The sequence below is a fragment of the Tupaia chinensis genome, unplaced genomic scaffold, assembly GCF_000334495.1.
Source record: "Tupaia chinensis unplaced genomic scaffold, TupChi_1.0 Scaffold000354_1, whole genome shotgun sequence".
Classification (NCBI taxonomy): Eukaryota; Metazoa; Chordata; class Mammalia; order Scandentia; family Tupaiidae; genus Tupaia; species Tupaia belangeri.
Genome location: NW_006159849.1, coordinates 5,890,572 through 5,911,277, shown reverse-complemented (window position 1 = coordinate 5,911,277; position 20,706 = coordinate 5,890,572). Strand labels below are relative to the sequence as shown.

At 44.0% G+C, this 20,706-nt stretch overlaps 1 protein-coding gene across 9 annotated transcripts in view; it reads left to right on the top strand.

The window, feature by feature from the left end:
* DOCK8 (dedicator of cytokinesis 8) overlaps positions 1 to 20,706 on the top strand; it is a 267,141-nt gene that overhangs the window by 186,628 nt on the left and 59,807 nt on the right. For all 9 annotated transcript variants that reach the window (XM_006152456.3, XM_006152453.3, XM_006152460.3 and 6 more), the window contains 5 exons: positions 4,147 to 4,242; positions 8,210 to 8,359; positions 10,251 to 10,364; positions 17,414 to 17,569; positions 20,531 to 20,670. In XM_006152456.3, coding sequence (XP_006152518.1) covers positions 4,147 to 4,242; positions 8,210 to 8,359; positions 10,251 to 10,364; positions 17,414 to 17,569; positions 20,531 to 20,670 — 656 coding nt within the window. The remainder of the gene's footprint in view (positions 1 to 4,146; positions 4,243 to 8,209; positions 8,360 to 10,250; positions 10,365 to 17,413; positions 17,570 to 20,530; positions 20,671 to 20,706) is intronic.

Below are 20,706 nucleotides of genomic sequence, written 5' to 3'. Positions count from 1 at the left end.
CGCCTGGCGTGAGTTTTAAGCCACTGGGTCCAGGACTCGAACCGCGGTCGACTATTTGGGAGTCCAGTGACATAGCCATTACGCTAATTGCTGGTCCCTTTTCCCTTATTTTTTACCACCTAACTGCCTGATAATTCAGTGGTTCTCCAGCTTCACTGGGCTTCAGGTGACTTGGAAACCTTGTTAAAGCTAATTGCTGGGCACTAGCAGGTGGCATAGTGGTTAAGGCGCTGGACACTCCCACATGGCCAACCACAGTTCAAGTCCCGGACCTGGTGGCTTGCTTTCTTGCTCTCTCTCTCTCTCACTTTCTATGTCTCTCTATGGTCAAATTAAAACAAAACAGTGAATAAATAAAATAAAATTTAAAAAGCTAATTGCTGGACCCTACCCCCCAGAGTTCCTGATTCAATGTGTGTGTGTGTTGGGGAGGGGGGGGGCGGCAGAATTTGCATTTCTAACAAGCTCCCAGATGGGGCAAGTTTGGGGACCACGCATGGAGAACTGCATTGGCCTCTTGTCTAGGAGATGGTGAGCTAGAGCCATTTCAGTCTTGACAAACGTGAATGGCAGTAATGAGGCATCTTTTTTTTTTTTAAGAATTCTTTTATTTTATTTATTCATTCATTTATTTTTTAATTTGACCAGAGAGACACTCAGAAAGAGAGAGAGAAAGAGAGAGAGAGAGAGAGAGAAAGCCACCAGGTCCAGGACTTGAACCATGGTCAGCCATGTGGGAGTATCCAGCGTCTTAACCACCACGCCACCCACTGGTCCCAGTAATGAGGCATCTTTTATTTCCCACTAGACAAAGTAATACCAAATGCTTCCTCATAATTCTCCATAGTCAGCCTTACCTGTGAATTCAGAAACTTCACAAGCTGTAAACTGCTTTCCAGAATTCGTTAAACCAACACAATGCCCCAGTCATCATCACAGCCTGTGTGGTCTAAGGGATGGGGCTGTCCAGGTTTCTCCTCTGGACACCCAAGCATCCCTCCATTATAGTAACCACTTAAGTTAAGGTCTTGAGTGGCTTTCAAGACCCCTATTAAAATGTAAATATGCTAATTGGAAAGAATAACACAGGAGTATTTGCAGTAGCTCACACCACAGGGAAGTGTCCATTCAACAGGCGGGAGAGAGCCTGGACACTGCTCCCTTTAGCTGGGTGAGGGAGGGGTCAAGCTGGGAGGCCCTGGCCTACCCGTGCTGCAGACTTTGCGGTCATCTGGGCACCATATGTCCGGGAGAGGGACCAGCAGTTAACAATAAAAGGCAGAGTGAGAGAAGATGTGGTTAGGCTAAGAACAAATGTGTCACGTTCTGTAAAATCTAGCCTCAAGGTGTCACAGCCCCTTTGCAGCTACTGCTTACAAATACCGTCTTCCTTCTTAAAAACCCCTATTTGCCTACAGTCTGGCCGCCTCAGCACATGTCCCATGTGGGTTTGTAATTGCCTTGTTTTGACCCGAAGTGGCAGAAGAGAGTCACTTTATTTCCGAGGGACCTGGAGCCAACGTGTTTCCTTAACAGCTCAGCCAGAGTGTTCTGCTGCTTGGCTATTTTATATAACCTCTGGAGCAAGGTGTTCTCGCAATAATGCTGCTCAGTGAGGAGCATAAATTACTTTAAGAAGCAGCTTATCCTTGTCTAATCTCTTCTTGCCGTACGACGCTGCAGTCGAGCTGACCTATTTTTTCCAGAGGCTACCTTTGACACTGGTGAAGCGTGTCTTTCCTACAATGGAAAGATTGAGGTGTAGTCAAGTTAGACCACCTGCTAGACCACCTGTTCGATGAAAACAGACCAGCTGCTAGATTAAAACTCAACCCTGAGCTTCTCCCAGATCCATGAGCCTCACGTAAGACTCACAACAGCAAACAGATGTGTTACTGTGTACGAAAATGAGTAAGGTTTGACGAGTCTAATGAAATGAAGTGATGCCAACTGGTGAACTGAAGCACCTGAGTCTTCTCCCCTCGCCACCGTTAACCAGCTGGGGTAGGAGTAGTTAGAACGCCCAGATGCCTGCACAGAGATTCCCTGCTTTTCTCCCTTTTGTTTAGCTAAGGAGCTCCCAAGTTTTCACACACCTAAATGATCCAGTGAGATTGCATGCCTCCTGTACTCTGGGGGTATCTGAAGGATTGTCAAGAGCGGTCTTTGTCATAGTTCATTTTGGCTATAGGTGTTGACTTTAAAACTTAAGTTTCAGAGGCCAGCAGGTGACATAGTGGTTAAGGTGCTGGATTCCCACATGGCCAACCGTGATTCGAGTCCTGGACCTGGCAGCTTCTTTTCTCACTTTCCCTCTCTTTCACAGTCTCTGCCTCTCTCTGGTGAACACATGTGCCCTATTAACACATTTAAAAAATAATAATAAATAAAATTAAATAATTCTTTAAAAAAAAAACAATTTTCACAGAAGAGTGTCATATTAGGGTGTTCAGAGAGTTTTAGCTTTCTTACTCACCCCACAATAAAAAATGAATTCGTCAACTTATTCTAGGTTCTGTGGGCCTAAGATGAATGACAGCCACAGAAAATTCCCAGACGTCGTTTTGGCCTTTCGTTAGGGTAGCGAACCGTCCTGACTTGCCCAGGACCAAAGTGGTCTCCAGAATGTAGGGCTTTCCATTTTAGGACCAGGACAGTGTCGAGCAAACCGAGAGGAGTGGGTTGCCCTACCTTTCGTCTTGAACTTCGTCCCCATCTAGTGTGGAGAGCCAGTAAGTGGGGAAAGCGAGTGGGAAAGGTGGGCAAGGTAGAAGTCACCATCTGCTGTTTTTACCCTGGAGCAGATGCCTCCACGGCAAGGAGAGGCATAAAGTGGGGCCGAGGGGCTTGACGAGATCTGGCTCCAGGACACAGCAACTTAGAAGTCCTGTGTGCAGCTGGTACCGCTGTGCCTTGCATGCAGAGTGTCCGCTCATAAACCCAACCGATTGTGTTGTCCACAAAACCACAGTGAAGTTATAAAAACAAAACTGTCCGGTCTGGAAGGGAGTGTAGACACCATCCAGACAGTGATCTCCATGCATGGACCAATAGGATTAGCATCGCCTGAGAACTTGTCAGATGTGCCAGTTCTCTTGGGTGGCCCCATAGCCTAGTAGTTAAGGAAACTGGATCCCACATGGCTGGCCGCAGTGAAATCCTGACCCTGGAGGATTAACAAACACACCAGGTACATGTGCACTCATGCCCCAAATCCAAAAAGGATGGAGAAATGGAGGAGAAGGGATTACAGCCTGCCACGCCCATGGTGAGGGGCTTCCTCCCTCTCCCCTGCCCACTCTTTCTCTTTCTGGCAAGAATACGTGCCCTCTGGCAACTTAAACAATAAAAGAGAGAGAGAGAGAGAAAAAAAAGAGAGGCCAGCAGATGGTATAGTGGTACATCTCTAGACTCCCACCCACATGGCCTACTGACCTCTGTTCGAGTCCCAACCCGGTAGCTTGAAAATCATGCTGGGCATGTGTGCGTGCATGCCCAGGATTCCAGGAGGAAAATGGAGATGGGATTGCAGAGTGGCCATCCCCTCTGGGGAGTGATTTCTCACTTTCCATCTCACTGTCTCTGTCTCTTCCTCTCTCCCTGGCAAGCACATACCCCCTATGGCAAAAATCTTTTCTATGGCAAAAATCTCTTAAAAAAAGGAAAGAAATACCAGTTCTGAGAACTTGCCCCAGAACTACTGAATCAGAATCTCAGGGTGGGAGAAGATAGCAATCTGTTTGATCAAATCCTTCCAGGGACTGACTACACATTCAAGTTTGCAAATCACTTTTACCAACCTACTGATTTTATGGGTGAGGCACCTAGGGGAACAGACAAGAATGGCCCTGTGTGGCCACCCAAGGAGTTAGGAGCAGGTAGGAAAGGAAAAGGCAGTGTCATTATCACTAGGGCTGAGAAACAGCTGGAATGCTGTTTCTCTCCCATGCTGTGCCCCTTCAATCCCAGTGCCTCCAGTGTGCACCAGCCTTTCCCTGCCCACCGGGACGGCTCCCGACACTTAGGTTCCTAGGACAGCTAGGGTGCACGTGGGAACTAACAAACTATTCAACTAGAAAGAGACTAGAGGTGCTGGTGAAGAGTGCATGTGTCCTCACAGCCTGTTTTTTTGTGGTGGTTGTTCAGCATTTCCACGAGGAGCTTGCCCTGCAGATGGTGGTCAGCACTGGGATGGTGAGAGAAACCGTCTTCAAGTACGCCTGGTTCTTCTTCGAGCTTCTGGTGAGATTCTGGCATGTGTGTGTCCCTGTTCACTGGGGTATGAAAAACACATGGCAGGAAGTCTGAGAAGTATCCCGTATCAGGACCTGACACTCCCATACTGAGTTGCTCCTGCTGAAAACCTTCGATTGTTGCTTAAAATCTAACTCTCCCTCCCACTGTGCCCATCTTCCACCAAATCTTGGTGATTCTGCCTGGAAAAACCTACATCCAGCCTGTCATTTCTCATGGTGTTCGCCACTCCCCACCTGGCCGCGCCACCATCTTCTCTCACATGCCTCTTGTAAGACTTTCTCTTTCTCTCATCTGTATCCATTTTTGCCCTAGGCCCATCCTTTCCACACAGAACAGCAAATATTGAACAGATAATGTCATTACCTTCTTTAAAACCCTCAAGGTCTGGGCTAGGCAATGACAGGGTGGTTAAGTCCCATCCCACTTGATGGACCCCATGGTTCAAGCCTCAGACCTGAACGCTTGAAAAACACGCCAGGTGTGTGTGCATGTGCGTGCATGCCCAAAATCCCAAGAGGAGAATGGAGGCTAAGGGATTGTGGTGTGGCCATCCCCCCAGGGTGGGTTTTCTCACTCACTGTCTGTCTCTCTCTTGCATGAAATATGCATGCTCTGTAGCAAATTTAAAAAACAAAAAACAACTTCAAGGTCTAGCTGTTGTAGCACTTGCTGGATGCTGCTCCTCAGTAGGCCAAAGCCACATGGGAGACGCAAGTTCCAGTTCTGACCCAACCTAAAATCCAGGCACAGCGGTACGTGCCTATAATTCCAGCTACTCAGGAGACTGAGGCAGCAGGATTATGATGTAGGAAGACCCTGTGTAAAAATGCCACATACACATGTGTATGCACTCATACACACACATATACACTGTAACATACTGAGCTGCCATGCTGGAAGCCACATGGCCAACCACAGGATCCTGAGTTGACCTGAAAATATGCTGGGCACACACCCCCACAATCCTGATGAGCTGACAGCTTGGGAAAGGGGATCACAGTGTGAAAAAACCCTGTCAAGGGTGTCTCTATCTCTGTCATACACATACTTGTGTGCACAATTCTCTCTCATGAATAAAAATGAATTTTTTAAAAATAGATATCCATCTAGGGTACAGGCAGATGTAAAGTATTAGTCCTTAGTTAGAACTTTGCATGGAAATTGTCTTAATCTGTTTTAAGTTGCTGTAACAGAATACCACAATTGACTAGGTAATTTATAAAGAAAATAAACATTTTTCACTGTTCTGGAGGCTGGGAAGACCCACATGAAGGTGCCAGCCTCTGGTGACGGCCTTCTTGCTTGTCATGATATCATGGAAGGCAGAAGAGCAAGCTGAAAAGGGGCCAAACTCATCGTTTTATCAGAAACCCACTCCTGTGATAACTAAGCCCCTCCCGTGATCATCTCATTCATTCATTCATGACAGCAAAGCCCTCATGATCTAATCACCTCATAAAAGTCCACCTCCCAACCTGGTTACCTCAGGGATTAAGTTTCTAGTACATGGACTTTGGGGAACACAAACCATAGCAAAAGTTGATCTGATTCAGACAAGGCGCCTCCTTTATTGTTTATGTATTTGCCTGACCGATGCCAGGAAGTTATTTTAAAACCAAAACATTTTTTTCCCAAGAAACTTGAAAAGAAAGAAACAAAGCCTCCTTGGGCTTGGCCAAAAACCTGGGTAGTTGAACACCCTTTAGTTATGTTAATATCAAGGCTCTAATGAGCAAACATTAGAGCCTTGGCAGGATTGCTGTTGAACCCATCCTTGGGTGAATTTCTCACTTGCTAATGAATACATCCCTGTGCTTCTAGAAACTGCTGAGCCAGACCTTGGAGACACCGAGGTAAATGGGTGACCTAGTTTACTCAGGACGTGCAGTTCCGCACCAAGGAGTTCTTTGAGGTGTCTCTATTTTGAATGGCCTACAAAGGTCAATACAGAGGAAAAGATTTTTCTGCCTCACCCCACCCTACAAATAAAGGGCCAAGCATCCACTCGTCTCTTTCCTGGAGATTCTTCTCTGGAGGGCCTGGGGGGCTCAGTGGCTGGCAAGTTGCTGACAGCCTGTGAAAGAAGCCACCAGTTAGAAGTATGGTATTGTGAGAATTATTTATTTGGTTGTGGGGTGGCCAAACTCGGCAGGCAGAAGCCAGATGCAGCAAAGAGTTCTTAAAGTACCGTGCTGGTATGGGTTAGCCAACAGAGTCAGGATTGGGGTGGCCCAAAACAAAGCAGCCCAGTCTAACCAGATCCTTTGCTAGGACAGCAGTAAGAGAGATGCTTTTATCCAACAAAAATAGGCCCAGTTCCCACCCTCAATCACGTCCACTCCCAAGCATGGGTCGCTTTGTGGGATATGGATATGTTTGGGTGTCTCAAATCAGGCAAACTCCTACAATGTAGAGAAGCTGTGGTTCTTCCACTGGGCTTAAGGATGTTATGTCCTTAGGTCTCTGAGCTGGCTGTGGCGTTATCTAAAAGCATGAAGCACATTAAGTCGGTCTCTCCGTTTTTCTCTTCTTATTTTGCCTTCTCTTTCTCTTTCTGTTTGTCTCAGTGCTAATGAAAATCACCAGTCCTGCATTCTCAAAAACAGAAACCTGCTGTCAGTGAATAAAAGCTCTGTCTTGTAGCTCTTGGAAGTGGGAGTAACTTGCAAACAACTATCCTCACCCTTTCTTCTTCCAGCCCTGACCTAGGTGGTCACTTGCACCCAATGTGAATTGCACACAGTTCAACTTCCAGGGCCAATTCTTTTTTGCAGTGACTCTGTGACCAGCCTGGGCACATTCAGAGGATAGGTACCCAACTGCAAGGACTCCCAGTCTTTTCCATCAGAATGATCCTAAAGCCTAAGCAACTTCCAGCAAAGATAAGACTCAACCTCAGATGGTATCAAACAGGAGTTGTATTGACTCACAAGTCTCCTGGCCCTAGGGAGGAGTCCAAAAATTAAGCAAAATCGTAACAAGCAATTGCAGAGCTGGTATCATATTAGTCATGACACAGGCAGTTACCAGTCCACACACACAAACACACACACACGAGGGGTCTTCATGAAGTCATGGCAAATGCATATTATAACAAACTATTATTTTTTGTACCAAAATATAATTTACTATCACTATTGTTTTTGGGACCAAAATTAACTCCTACTTTAATCCTTTCATGAACTTTTTGAAGTCTCCTCATCTATATTGGGTTGTCAGGAAAGTCTTAAATTTTTCATAGAAAAATACATCATGACTTTCCTGATAACCTCATAGATAGAGATACATACACATGTGTGCATGTGTGTGTATAAAATTATAAGTTAGGCTTATAGAACTCAAAACATAATTTCTCCTCCAGGTAATATTCTGAATAGTGGTTAACTTCCCAGCTAGCCAACAAAATCCTGCTCAACTCATAATATAGCTAAAATTCATGCAAGTAGAAAATAACTTTGTTAGAAACTATAGAATTGTTTCTGGAAAAGCCCTGCTCTCTGTTTCAAATTGAAACTCAAGCTGGGAGTATCCTTTCTCCCTCCTCTGTTCTCCTACTGTAGTTTCAGCATCAAAAGAGACAGGATCACATCAAAAACAGTGTCCTACCCTGTTCCTTCTGATGTCCTGGGATGGAGTGAGGCCTGGGTTCTGCCTTCCAGGCTGTGGGCAGTTCTGACGCTATAGCTAAAGAGTTAAGCTCCTTGCTCTGTCAACAGAGAAGGAAGAACCCTGACTTGGGGTCAAGAAGAGGACACCCTTCCCACCTCCTGCCACTACAATAACCACTTGTGTGTCAGGAGCACTTTTCAGTTCAGAGCCTTGGACATGACCAGCACGGGTCAAGTGTTCACAGGTCCTCTGTTGAAGGGCTTCTCTTCCAGGCTTCCCCCTCTTCCGCTTTCTGCAAGCAGGTCAGCCGTCTCCATGCTGACATTCCCCATCCCCTCTGCAGGTGAAAAGCATGGCCCAGTATGTGCACAACATGGACAAGCCGGATGGTTTTCGGAGGACTCGATTTTCTGACCGTTTCAAAGATGACATAACTACCATTGTTAACGTGGTCACCTCGGAGATCGCAGCCCTTTTAGTCAAACCACAGAAGGTAACTACATTTTACTCTTGACTTAGTAAATTATTCACCTTGAACCTCAATTACAGAAAAAGAAGCATCATTTTAAACCAGTAATTAAAATACAGCTGTACATGGCAGTTAAATGCAGTTATACTGGACTAGACCTGGGGTGGGGCTGGAGGGTTGTTATAAAGAAATTGCAGTGTGGTTCAAGTTATTATAACAATGTAGATATGAAAGAAAATATTCTTGTTCTTCAGAAATATACTTCAGAGTATTATGGAGTAAATGGGTGTAATTTGAGGGGTCACCCAAAAGATTCATAGAAAACATATATTATAAAAACTTTTTGCACCAAAATGAACTTGTACTTTAATTTCATTTTCCATGAACTTTTGAAATACCCTCATATTTGCAACCTACTGTCAAATGGTTCAGAAAAAACTTGTACACTGTATGATTAAGAAAAAACTTGACACAGAATGATTAAGCAAATGTGGCACAATTTCAGTTATTGATGAATCTGGCTAAAGGATACACAGGAGTTCTTGGTACTATTCTTGTATCTTTTTGTGAGTATGAAATTGTTTAAAAATGTATAAAACAGAATAAAACAAAAATTCAGAAGTAACTAAAATTTTAGGGAGCAGTGTTTATTATTAATATCTTTATCATTATTAGAGATTGGTGCAGAACCAACTGTTTAAGAGATTACCATTTGTTTATTTATTGTGGCAGACTTCGCTAGAACAGCCGTGACCTTTCCATAATGGTTGGCGTGGAAACAAGGCCTAGTGAGGTTGATACATTTTCCAAAAGGCACACAGATAGCAGTGGAGCCAAGAGTGGAGACTCCAAGTCCAGATATTCAGACAGTTGTGTAAACTACCCAGGAAGAGTGACCTTGTAGAGGATGCTGGGAGAGCTCAAGGACTGACTTGTCAGTGATGCCATGGAGACCTCTTCATTACATCTCCCAGTAGCTTGTCAGTGTGGCCTACATTTGCAAACTGTGCATCATTACAAGAGGAAAACGGTTTCAAATCATATTTGTAATAGTGTTCGAGGAAAGTGAGTTATCATTCTGAGAATAAAGGGCATAAACATGAAAAGTAACTCGCTGATTGCTCTGAAATGCTATAAAATCCTTCATAAATTTGAGCACTGAGAAGTAATAAAAAATAAAAAAAGATAAGCGCAATTCATGCAAGAATTCACCCTGCACAGTCTGACTCTGACCTCTCTTAAGTTGGAATTGTTGTCTAATTGAAAAAAAAAAAAAAAAAGAATTCCTCAGGTAGAAACTGATTTCTTTTATCCTGATTGGATTTTCTGTAATAAATCTTATAGTGAAGTATCTGTCTCACAGAAGACAGTGAATACATTTCAGGTTAGTTTTCCCTTTCCAAAATATAGTTATTTTAAAATAACTATATTTTTATTTTTATTAAAAAATAAAAATTCAGGACTCAACCTTGTACAAGCTTAACTGTACAAGAGTACTTCAAAAAGCTCATGAAAGATGGAATTAAAGTACACGTTTATTGTGGTGGAAAAATTTGAAATCCATGCATACTTTTTTTATAACACAGTTTCCATGAGCTTTTTGAAGACTCCTTGTAAGCATATGTATGTAGAAAAAATATATATATATAAATGTAGAAAATGACTGGGAGGAAATGCCTCTAAATATTGACAGTACATAAAGAATTACTAGATTCACTTAACAATCAGGGCATCAATTAAAGGCTAAACTATATGTGCTCCAATTTTGCAGAACTACCTGTTGTCCAGTGTCACCCAAAGGGAAGATGGGTGAAATAATAGGATATGTTTCTTTTAACATTCCCACCAGGGACCTGGGAGTTCATGTCCAGTATTTACCACAAAATGAGTTTGATGTTGTATATTTGTTTTAAAGGAAAATGAACAGGCAGAAAAGATCAACATCAGCCTGGCCTTTTTCTTGTATGACCTCCTCTCACTCATGGATCGTGGCTTTGTGTTTAACCTCATCAGACATTATTGCAACCAGGTGAGTGTTCTCTCAGAGATCACCTGGCGAGATGTTCATTGCCATGGTGTGCTATCTTACTCATTGCCGACTTAGCATGACTCCTGCACAGCCTAGGTTTTATGGCACATTCCTTATGTCTGTGCATGGACCTCCCTCAAGCATGCTGCTTTACCTGGATTCCTGGAGGGTTTACCAACCAGCAGAGAAGGGTCAACACATTTTTCTTTAGGAATTTAAATTTGTTAATTATTTAATCTGATTTCTTCAATTTAGAATTCAACAGAAATTACATGACTATATATATTCAATTCTCCCACCCCCATAGGGCACATGCACTCACCAGAGAGAGAGTCAGAGACAGCGAGAGGAAAAGTGTGAAATTAGCCCCCAGGGGCATGACCACACTGCAATCCCCTCTCTCTGGACATACATGCATGTGCCCAGTGTGATTTTCAAGCCATCAGATCCAGGATTTGAACTGTGGTTGGCCATGTGGGAGCCCAGCACCTTAACCACCACGCCTCTGGTAGCTTCTATATATTTAATCTTTTGATCAGGTCTAGAGGTCAAAGTATGAGATCTCTTTTCATATATTAGAGTAATTAATTAAATTGTTGTTACAAAGTTTCAACTTTAAAGAACTTGGATGAAATCAAAGATTGAACTTCATTGAGCACAAATGAAATATTTTATTATCTAAGTGCATCTTACCAGTGTCATCATCTCATTTTTTTTAGTTATTCATTTAATTTTATTTATTCATTTATTTATTTTTAATTTGGCCAGAGACAGACAGACACACAGAGAGAAGGAAAGTGAGAAAGCAAGCCACCAGGCCCGGGTCTCGAACCGTGGTCAGCCATGTGGGAATGTCCAGGACCTTAACCACCACACTACCTGCTAACCCATCATCTCATATTTTTTAATGGAATTCTTCCTTCATTCACTGACCACTTCGAACTGCCCTAATGATAGTAATATAAATATCAGTTATTATTATTGCTAGTCCTCTCCTCCTGTATTCCTACTCAGACCATCATTATCACATTACTGCTCCTACCAGCACTAATTACAACCACTGTCATAGCCTCCCATTCCTGCCATCACCCCCTCCACCAACATCACTTACCTCCACCATCACCACCTGACCTTCTGGCTCTCTGTATTCACCGTAACTTGAAGTAGGTCCTTCAAATGTTATGAGTTTCAATATTGCTTTTTAAAATGAAAGGTTTACCTGCTGCATGAGCTTGGAGGGATTTGGGGGATGATCAAGGGAAAAAAATATAACCACAAGAGGCAGCGATACAGGGGACCAGCAGTTGGCGAAATGGCTATGTCACTGGACTCCCACGTAGTCAACCACAGTTTGCGTTCCAGACCAGATGACTTAAAACTCACGCCGGGCGCGTGTGCGTGCATGCCCAAGATCCCGAGAGGAGAATGGAGGAGAAGGGATTGCGGCGTGGCCATCCCCCCGGGGGGTGATTTCTCACTTTCTATCTCTCTGTCTCTCTCTGTCTTTCTGGCTATGTCGCTGGACTCCCACGTAGTCGACCATGGTTTGCGTCCTGACCCGGTGGCTTAAAACTCACGCCGGGCGCGTGTGCGTGCGCGCCCAAGATCCCGAGAGGAGAATGGAGGAGAAGGGATTGCAGCGTGACCATCCCCTCTGGGGGTGATTTCTCACTTTCTGTCTCTATGTCTCTCTCTGTCTGGCGAGCGCACATGCCCTATAGCAAAAAAAAAAAAAACACCTCTCAAAAAAAAGAGGCAGTGATACAGGAGCTTCCCTGTGCAGCACTCGGGTTGCATGAGAGGAAGTACTTCAGCACCGGACTGGCCAGAGCTCCCAGTAAGGGGTCACCGTCCACAGGAGCAAGGGAAATGGAGGGTTACAGAGAGGTCTTAACTGTCTGGTAGTGTTTCTCCAAGGAACACTGAGGAGTCTTGGGGTCAGAGAGCTCCAAAGGGTGGTAGCAGCTTGGGGCTGTACACCTACAGGCTGTGTCGTATCTGTAGGAAGCAGCTGTCCAGTGAGGGTTTGTAGGGTCCACAAAGCAGGCGGGCACTATGAATCTAAAAATCTGCTATTTGGCCTATTTTTTAAATAATTGACTGTGTAAAAGTTTGAGTTTGTGAGCCAACAAGTGAGTGTCAGTCTGCAGGGAAGAAATAAACTACGGGGACCATTATACAGAAACTGTCTTTGCTCCTTCACACAACAACCCCTTCACACCCCAAACGACCACAGCATTTCTAAAGGAAGTTCTAGTAAGAAGCAGAATAGTAAAGCAATCCCAAGGAGGTGTCAGAGTTCCTGAGCGTCACCATCCTATGTACTCTGACCTCCTGCTCCTGCCAGGGGTCTCCAGCCCAGAACTCCAGCAGAAGAGGACAGAAGAACACTGCACTGCCCTTTGCCCTTCCTGTTAGGTATTTAAGATTTGAGGTCACTGGATGGATTTCAAATACAAGTTCATCTGTTTTTGTTTGTTTGTTTTTGAGAGATTGTTGCTATATATAGAGCACATGCACTTGCTGGAGGGACAGAGACAGACAGATAGAGAAAGCGAGAAATCACCCCTCAGGGGGAATGGCCACGCCGCGATCCCTTCTTCTCCATTCTCCTGCAGGATTTTGGACAAGCACGCACACATGCCAGGCATGAGTTTAAAGTTGCCGTGTTCAGGACTCAAACCTCAGTCAACCACGTGGGGGTCCAGCGACATAACCATTATGCCACCTGCTGGTCCATAGTTCATCTGTTTTCTAAACTTCAAGATGGAGACATGGAGATGAGAATACTAGCTTACCACTGCAGGCCCTGGGTTAGCTCTCACCCCCAGGCGGTTCCCATTACCAAAGGGGAAGCAAAGCGACATGGCACCCAGGGTAGGCCTCTCCCTGCCCTACAGAATGCGTGTTTCTCTTTTTCCCTCTTGTCCCCTATTTTTTCTTTTAAATGCTTTCTTCTTTTATCTACTTCTTCTCTCTTCCTCTTCTCTGTCACAGCAGCGGAGGAGGCCCAGACTAGGAACCAGGGCACTTGTGTTCTCATTCTAGCACTATGGTTAGCCACCGCTGTGACTGGGGAACACGGACCTTTGAGGCATTTCTTTTCTTGTCTGCAAAAAGGCAAGGCAGGGTGAGATTTATCCAGACTTTGGCTCTCTGACTTGATGCTCTCTGCCTGACAGTGGCATCTCGATATTGCTCAGCACTGTTGGTGGCACTCAGACGTAGAAGGTCGCTGTCTCTAGTCAATGATGAGTTAATTCATCGATCCCAGCTCTGTAGATACAGGATAAACCTAACAGAGGAGAGGTGTATTCCTTGACATTCTCTGATTTTGCCATTTTGCATAATCTGATTAAAATATTTTGTCACTTTTTTTCCCATTGAAAGACTTTGTGGCAATGGATATAACTTTAGTTTTTTAATTCATGATCATTAATAATAGACAAACCTACTTCTCTGGTTACTCTCTGACACTTACACTGTGCCATTCAGTAACACTGTCCCTTAGGGAGGGCCCCTGAGACTGGCACTCTGGGTCCCAACCTTTGGAGAGGATGCCCCTTACTCTTCTTTTCTAGAAATAATTTAAGCTAATTTTCATATTTCTTGAGGAGCCCATAAAAGATCCCCGTAGTGGGACCTTCTTTCAAGCACAAATATATATCTCTCTCTGTCGGGCGCGCGCCCATCACCTATAGCAAAAAAAAAAAAAACACCTCTCAAAAAAAAGAGGCAGTGATACAGGAGCTTCCCTGTGCAGCACTCGGGTTGCATGAGAGGAAGTACTTCAGCACCGGACTGGCCAGAGCTCCCAGTAAGGGGTCACCGTCCACAGGAGCAAGGGAAATGGAGGGTTACAGAGAGGTCTTAACTGTCTGGTAGTGTTTCTCCAAGGAACACTGAGGAGTCTTGGGGTCAGAGAGCTCCAAAGGGTGGTAGCAGCTTGGGGCTGTACACCTACAGGCTGTGTCGTATCTGTAGGAAGCAGCTGTCCAGTGAGGGTTTGTAGGGTCCACAAAGCAGGCGGGCACTATGAATCTAAAAATCTGCTATTTGGCCTATTTTTTAAATAATTGACTGTGTAAAAGTTTGAGTTTGTGAGCCAACAAGTGAGTGTCAGTCTGCAGGGAAGAAATAAACTACGGGGACCATTATACAGAAACTGTCTTTGCTCCTTCACACAACAACCCCTTCACACCCCAAACGACCACAGCATTTCTAAAGGAAGTTCTAGTAAGAAGCAGAATAGTAAAGCAATCCCAAGGAGGTGTCAGAGTTCCTGAGCGTCACCATCCTATGTACTCTGACCTCCTGCTCCTGCCAGGGGTCTCCAGCCCAGAACTCCAGCAGAAGAGGACAGAAGAACACTGCACTGCCCTTTGCCCTTCCTGTTAGGTATTTAAGATTTGAGGTCACTGGATGGATTTCAAATACAAGTTCATCTGTTTTTGTTTGTTTGTTTTTGAGAGATTGTTGCTATATATAGAGCACATGCACTTGCTGGAGGGACAGAGACAGACAGAGAAAGCGAGAAATCACCCCTCAGGGGGAATGGCCACGCCGCGATCCCTTCTTCTCCATTCTCCTGCAGGATTTTGGACAAGCACGCACACATGCCAGGCATGAGTTTAAAGTTGCCGTGTTCAGGACTCAAACCTCAGTCAACCACGTGGGGGTCCAGCGACATAACCATTATGCCACCTGCTGGTCCATAGTTCATCTGTTTTCTAAACTTCAAGATGGAGACATGGAGATGAGAATACTAGCTTACCACTGCAGGCCCTGGGTTAGCTCTCACCCCCAGGCGGTTCCCATTACCAAAGGGGAAGCAAAGCGACATGGCACCCAGGGTAGGCCTCTCCCTGCCCTACAGAATGCGTGTTTCTCTTTTTCCCTCTTGTCCCCTATTTTTTCTTTTAAATGCTTTCTTCTTTTATCTACTTCTTCTCTCTTCCTCTTCTCTGTCACAGCAGCTGAGGAGGCCCAGACTAGGAACCAGGGCACTCGTGTTCTCATTCTAGCACTATGGTTAGCCACCTCTGTGACTGGGGAACACGGACCTTTGAGGCATTTCTTTTCTTGTCTGCAAAAAGGCAAGGCAGGGTGAGATTTATCCAGACTTTGGCTCTCTGACTCGATGCTCTCTGCCTGACAGTGGCATCTCGATATTGCTCAGCACTGTTGGTGGCACTCAGACGTAGAAGGTCGCTGTCTCTAGTCAATGATGAGTTAATTCATCGATCCCAGCTCTGTAGATACAGGATAAACCTAACAGAGGAGAGGTGTATTCCTTGACATTCTCTGATTTTGCCATTTTGCATAATCTGATTAAAATATTTTGTCACTTTTTTTCCCATTGAAAGACTTTGTGGCAATGGATATAACTTTAGTTTTTTAATTCATGATCATTAATAATAGACAAACCTACTTCTCTGGTTACTCTCTGACACTTACACTGTGCCATTCAGTAACACTGTCCCTTAGGGAGGGCCCCTGAGACTGGCACTCTGGGTCCCAACCTTTGGAGAGGATGCCCCTTACTCTTCTTTTCTAGAAATAATTTAAGCTAATTTTCATATTTCTTGAGGAGCCCATAAAAGATCCCCGTAGTGGGACCTTCTTTCAAGCACAAATACCCAGTGCTTTCAAGTTCTAACAGCTGTTTGAGAGTGACCCTAAGTGAGGGACACATGATCAAATTCTAATGGGTTCCATTTCCCAGCATTCCCATAGTCCAGAGGCAGCCAGGAGTGCACACTGAAAGAGAAGTCATGTTTTAGTTTTATATACTGTATAATGATTTTGTATAATGTATAATAGCATCGAATTGTTCTGAGTAAATGTCTGTGAATTGATTCTACAGGCATAATGTCTCACAATACAATGGCTTCTCATAAATTCACTTGCAATATGTGCTCATTTAAATTATATTGTTTAGAAAACTGTACTTAAAGTAAAAAGGAAGCCTGTCCATCTGCACAGATGCGATGCTCCACACTCCTGTGCAGGGCAGGGCAGAGTGACAGTGACATTCGGGGGGTCTTAAGGTCTGTTAGGACCTCTTCTTCCTGTGCTTTACCTTAAGAGGAACTGCCTCTAAGACTGAATTCTTTGATCACTCAGTGCACCTGAGGGAAGCTCGGAGCCTCTTCCAGGCTCTCACCTTTGTCTGCTTTCATTGCTTGTTTCATGGTTGGTTGGTTGGTTTGATACAGGTAGATTAAAAAAAAAAAAAAAAACCGCTTCCAGATTTTTTTTCTCCTCTGTTGTCTCTTCTCTCAGTTTAGAGCAAACTTCTAGACTTATTTGCAGGTAGTACATACTTTCCTAAGCAGTTTGATTCCTTTCTCTGGGGAACTAACTGGCTCTAGAACTTTCTGATAGGGACTTTAATTAGAAAGTACAAAAGAATACTTGTTACAGTGAAGTCATCCAGTTGTATTCTACCAGTTTCATATAGCCCCAGGTGAGGTCAGCTCCTTTCATTTAGTTTCTCAAGCACAGTGGAGTGTTTGTCAAATTAATCATATTATGTTACACTGAAGACATACCTCAAGATTATTTTCAACACAGGCTTGCCCTGGTATTATAAATTTGAGAAATGGAGGTTGAGACAAAAATCCTCATTTTGGACAGCTATTAGGCTAGAATAATTATGAGGAACAGTAATGAGACCTTACTGGGCATGGGGCCAGCAGATGGCATGGTTATTGAGGCGCTAAACTCCCATATAGCCAACCACGGTTTGAGTCCCAGACCTGGCAGCACGCTCTCTCTGCCTCTCTCTTTTTTCTGTCTCTCTCGATTGAGTGCATGTTCCCTATAGCAAATTTTAAGATAATAATAAATAAAACTAAATAAATCATCTTTTTGAAAAAAGAAAACTTACTGGGCTTTCCTATAATGCAGAATTCACCCCTATGCTGCACAGTCGCATTAGTTTTTATTAAACTGATTGCCTTAATCTAGAGAGAAAAGATGTTTTTGTTTTTGTCATCCTGAAATCTATTTAACTTACAATAAACTCTTTTTGTTTTTCTTCTCAGCTGTCAGCCAAGCTCAATAACCTGCCAACACTCATCTCCATGAGGCTAGAATTCCTGAGAATCCTCTGTAGCCACGAACATTACCTCAATCTGAACCTCTTCTTCATGAACGCGGATACAGCTCCCACATCTCCTAGTCCCTCCATATCTTCCCAGGTAATCAACTAGCTGAAAGAATTGTTCGAGTTACTTGATTTAATCAGCTCAGTTTAATAACATCTTTCTACAAGGTTGGTCTTATTCATTAGAAGAAAAATCAAACTATTCAAACAGATTGATTGATGCTGATTTCGATGAGTATGCCACCCTGAAGTCCACTGTCTTAACTAATCAATTACAAGGCAAGTAGCCAGTCTCTCCCTCGGCGGAAGGATCCCTGTTGAGGCCAAGTAGAGCAGAGCATCCGTGAACACTATGAATATTTCGAAACTCACAGAACAGTCCAGAATTTTCCTTGGCCTGACATTGATTTTTATATTATGAAGATACAGGATTCTTGGGACCAGCAGTTAGTGTAATTCCTATGTGGCTTAACTCCCATGTAGTCGACCACTGTTTGAGTCCCGGACCCGGTGGCTTAAACTCACGCTGGGCACGTGTGCGTGCGTGCCCAAGATCCCAAGAGGAGAATGGAGAAGAAGGGATTGCACGTAGCCATCGCCCCTGGGGGGTGATTTCTCGCTTTCTATCTCTCTGTCTCTCTCTGTCTTTCTGGCAAGTGCACGTGCCCTATGGCAAAAACCTCTAAAAAAAGAAGATACAGGATTCTAAAGCCAAATATATTTTGGAAACCTTGTGTAAACCAGGTCTCCAAGAACATCCAAGAGCCTTTAACTTATTAATGGTAAGGCCCAAAGAGAAAAGAAGGAAAAAGAGAAGAAGAAATGGGAGATGTGTGAGAAGCAGTGATTTTTATTTTTAAGAATTATTTATTTAATTTTATTTGCTACTATTATTCATTTATTTTTGGAATTATTTATTTTATTCATTCATATATTTTAATATGACCAGAGAAGGACACATACAGAGAGAGAGGGAAAATGAGAAGGCAAGCCACCAGGTCCGGAACTCAAACTGTGCTCAGCCACATGGGAGTGTCTAGTGCCTTAATCACCACGCCACCTACTGGCTCCATTATTTATTTTTTTAATTTGACCAGATAGAGACAGAGAGAGAAAGGGAAAGTGAGAAAGCAAGCCACCAGGTCTGGGACTCGAACTGCAGTCAGCCATGTGGGAGTCCAGTCCAGCACTCTAACCACTATACCACCTGCCGGCCCCAAGAAGCAGTGATTTCTAAATGATTTGATTTTTCTCCCATAGATTTGTTGAGGGACTAATGTCCTATAGGAAATTCTGTTAAAAAAAATAAATAAGGGGCCAGCAGGTGGCGTGGTGGTTAAAGGCGCTGGACTCCTACATGGCCGACCGTGGTTCAAGTCCTGAATCTGGTGGCTTGCTTTCTCACTTTCCCTCTCTTTCTGTGTCTGTATGATCAAACTGGAAAGTAACAATAATAATAAATAAAGTTAAAATAAAATAATTATTTTTTTAAAAAAAGAAAAATAAGGAAATTCTGTTTTAGAGTCACATTCCATTTATAGGAAACAGTAGCTGAGAGGAACAGGTACGAGTTCTCAGTATTAGTTTCCATTTCTGTTGCATGTTCCTTGAATCTAGCATGAAGGTGAAAGCTCATCTTATTAATTTATATATGTAGTATATATATGTGTGTGTATATATATACACACACATATATAATATATAAAAGTGTATATATGCATACACATACATGCATACATACATGTGTATGTGTGTGTGTGTTTGTATATATTAAAAAGTCGATCATGCCTGCTAATATGACCCAGATGCTAACTTCCTGACCGTCTCACTGCACTGGGAAAAGGCCGACTTGCTCCCAGCAGTTCCAGAGGTGTGAACTTTCTGCTGCATCCTGCCCAGCAGGTCAAGTCCTGAGACTACCCCGAGCTGACCTTCCCCTTGGTCCCCTCCCACATTCCTCTCCTGACTGGCCCTGGGAGTTACCTAGTACAGGGCTAGGCTCACCAAACTGCAGGGTTTATAGAGATCCTGGAGACGTCCTTAGCGAAATGTAACATGTGCTCCCAGGATAGGAACACAAGATAGCAATTACCTAGGAATGGTGAATCTGTCGCTGCCCAGCCTGACACTCCTAGATCAGGCCAGCAAAATTCAGGCGATACACTTAAACCATATTCATGTAGGTGAGGAAATAGGAGCCCTTTTTTTTCTTTCAAAAAAAAAAATTCACACCCCTCCTCCGGCAGGGATGGCCATGCTGTAATCCCTTCTCATTCTCCTCTCGAGATTTTGGGCATGCACACGTGCACACACACACATGCACCCAACATGAGTTTTAATCTGCCAGGTCCAGGACTCAAACCACAGTCAGCCACGTGGGAGTCCAGCACCTTCACTACTGCACCACCTGCTGGCCCTGAAACAGGAGCCTTTTAAAATAAAGAGAGTTTGTATTAGAGGAACTGCCGGCTTGAAGTCACAGTTGAAGACGAGATCCAGGCCTCATTTCCCCATCCAGATTCCTTCCCGCGGGCTAGCTGCATATACAGTGGTCACGTGCTGCTCAGGAGATGTGGGCCCCACAGTGTGACATGGCTCACATCCCCAGCTCGGTCAGCCTAAAGCATGCCACGCACATGTGAGCTCCTGGGATCTAATGAGCTCTCTCTCTCGTTTTCACCTATATGTGCACATACTCTTCATGAATTAAGAGTATTTATCTCCTTCATATTTTTATCCTGGAATTTTGAATTTACTTTTGATTTTAAGGAGGGAAGAAAATGCTACTTATTTTTGAATAAAACTGAGTGCTTTATTTTTTTAATCTTTCCTAGTTGCCAATCCCCCATTTGTGGGGACAGGAAAGCAAAGTAAGCATGCCAGGTCTTGGTTTCCCCGTCTGTCACACAGGATACGCACAACACCTACCTCACCTTCACTGGGTAGCTCTCACAAAGCCTGGCCAGACCAGGGGCTGAGTAAATACTAATCATCACTTTTTACGTTTTCGTTCCGGTTCTCGTTACTCAGTAAACATCTCCTTGCATTTCTGTAGAACTCGAGCTCCTGCTCCAGCTTCCAGGACCAGAAGATTGCCAGCATGTTCGACCTGACCCCAGAGTACCGCCAGCAACACTTTCTCACCGGCCTTCTCTTCACGGAACTGGCTGCTGCCCTGGATGCTGAAGGGGAAGGGTATGTTTCTGATATTTCAAATGGAACATGAAAAAC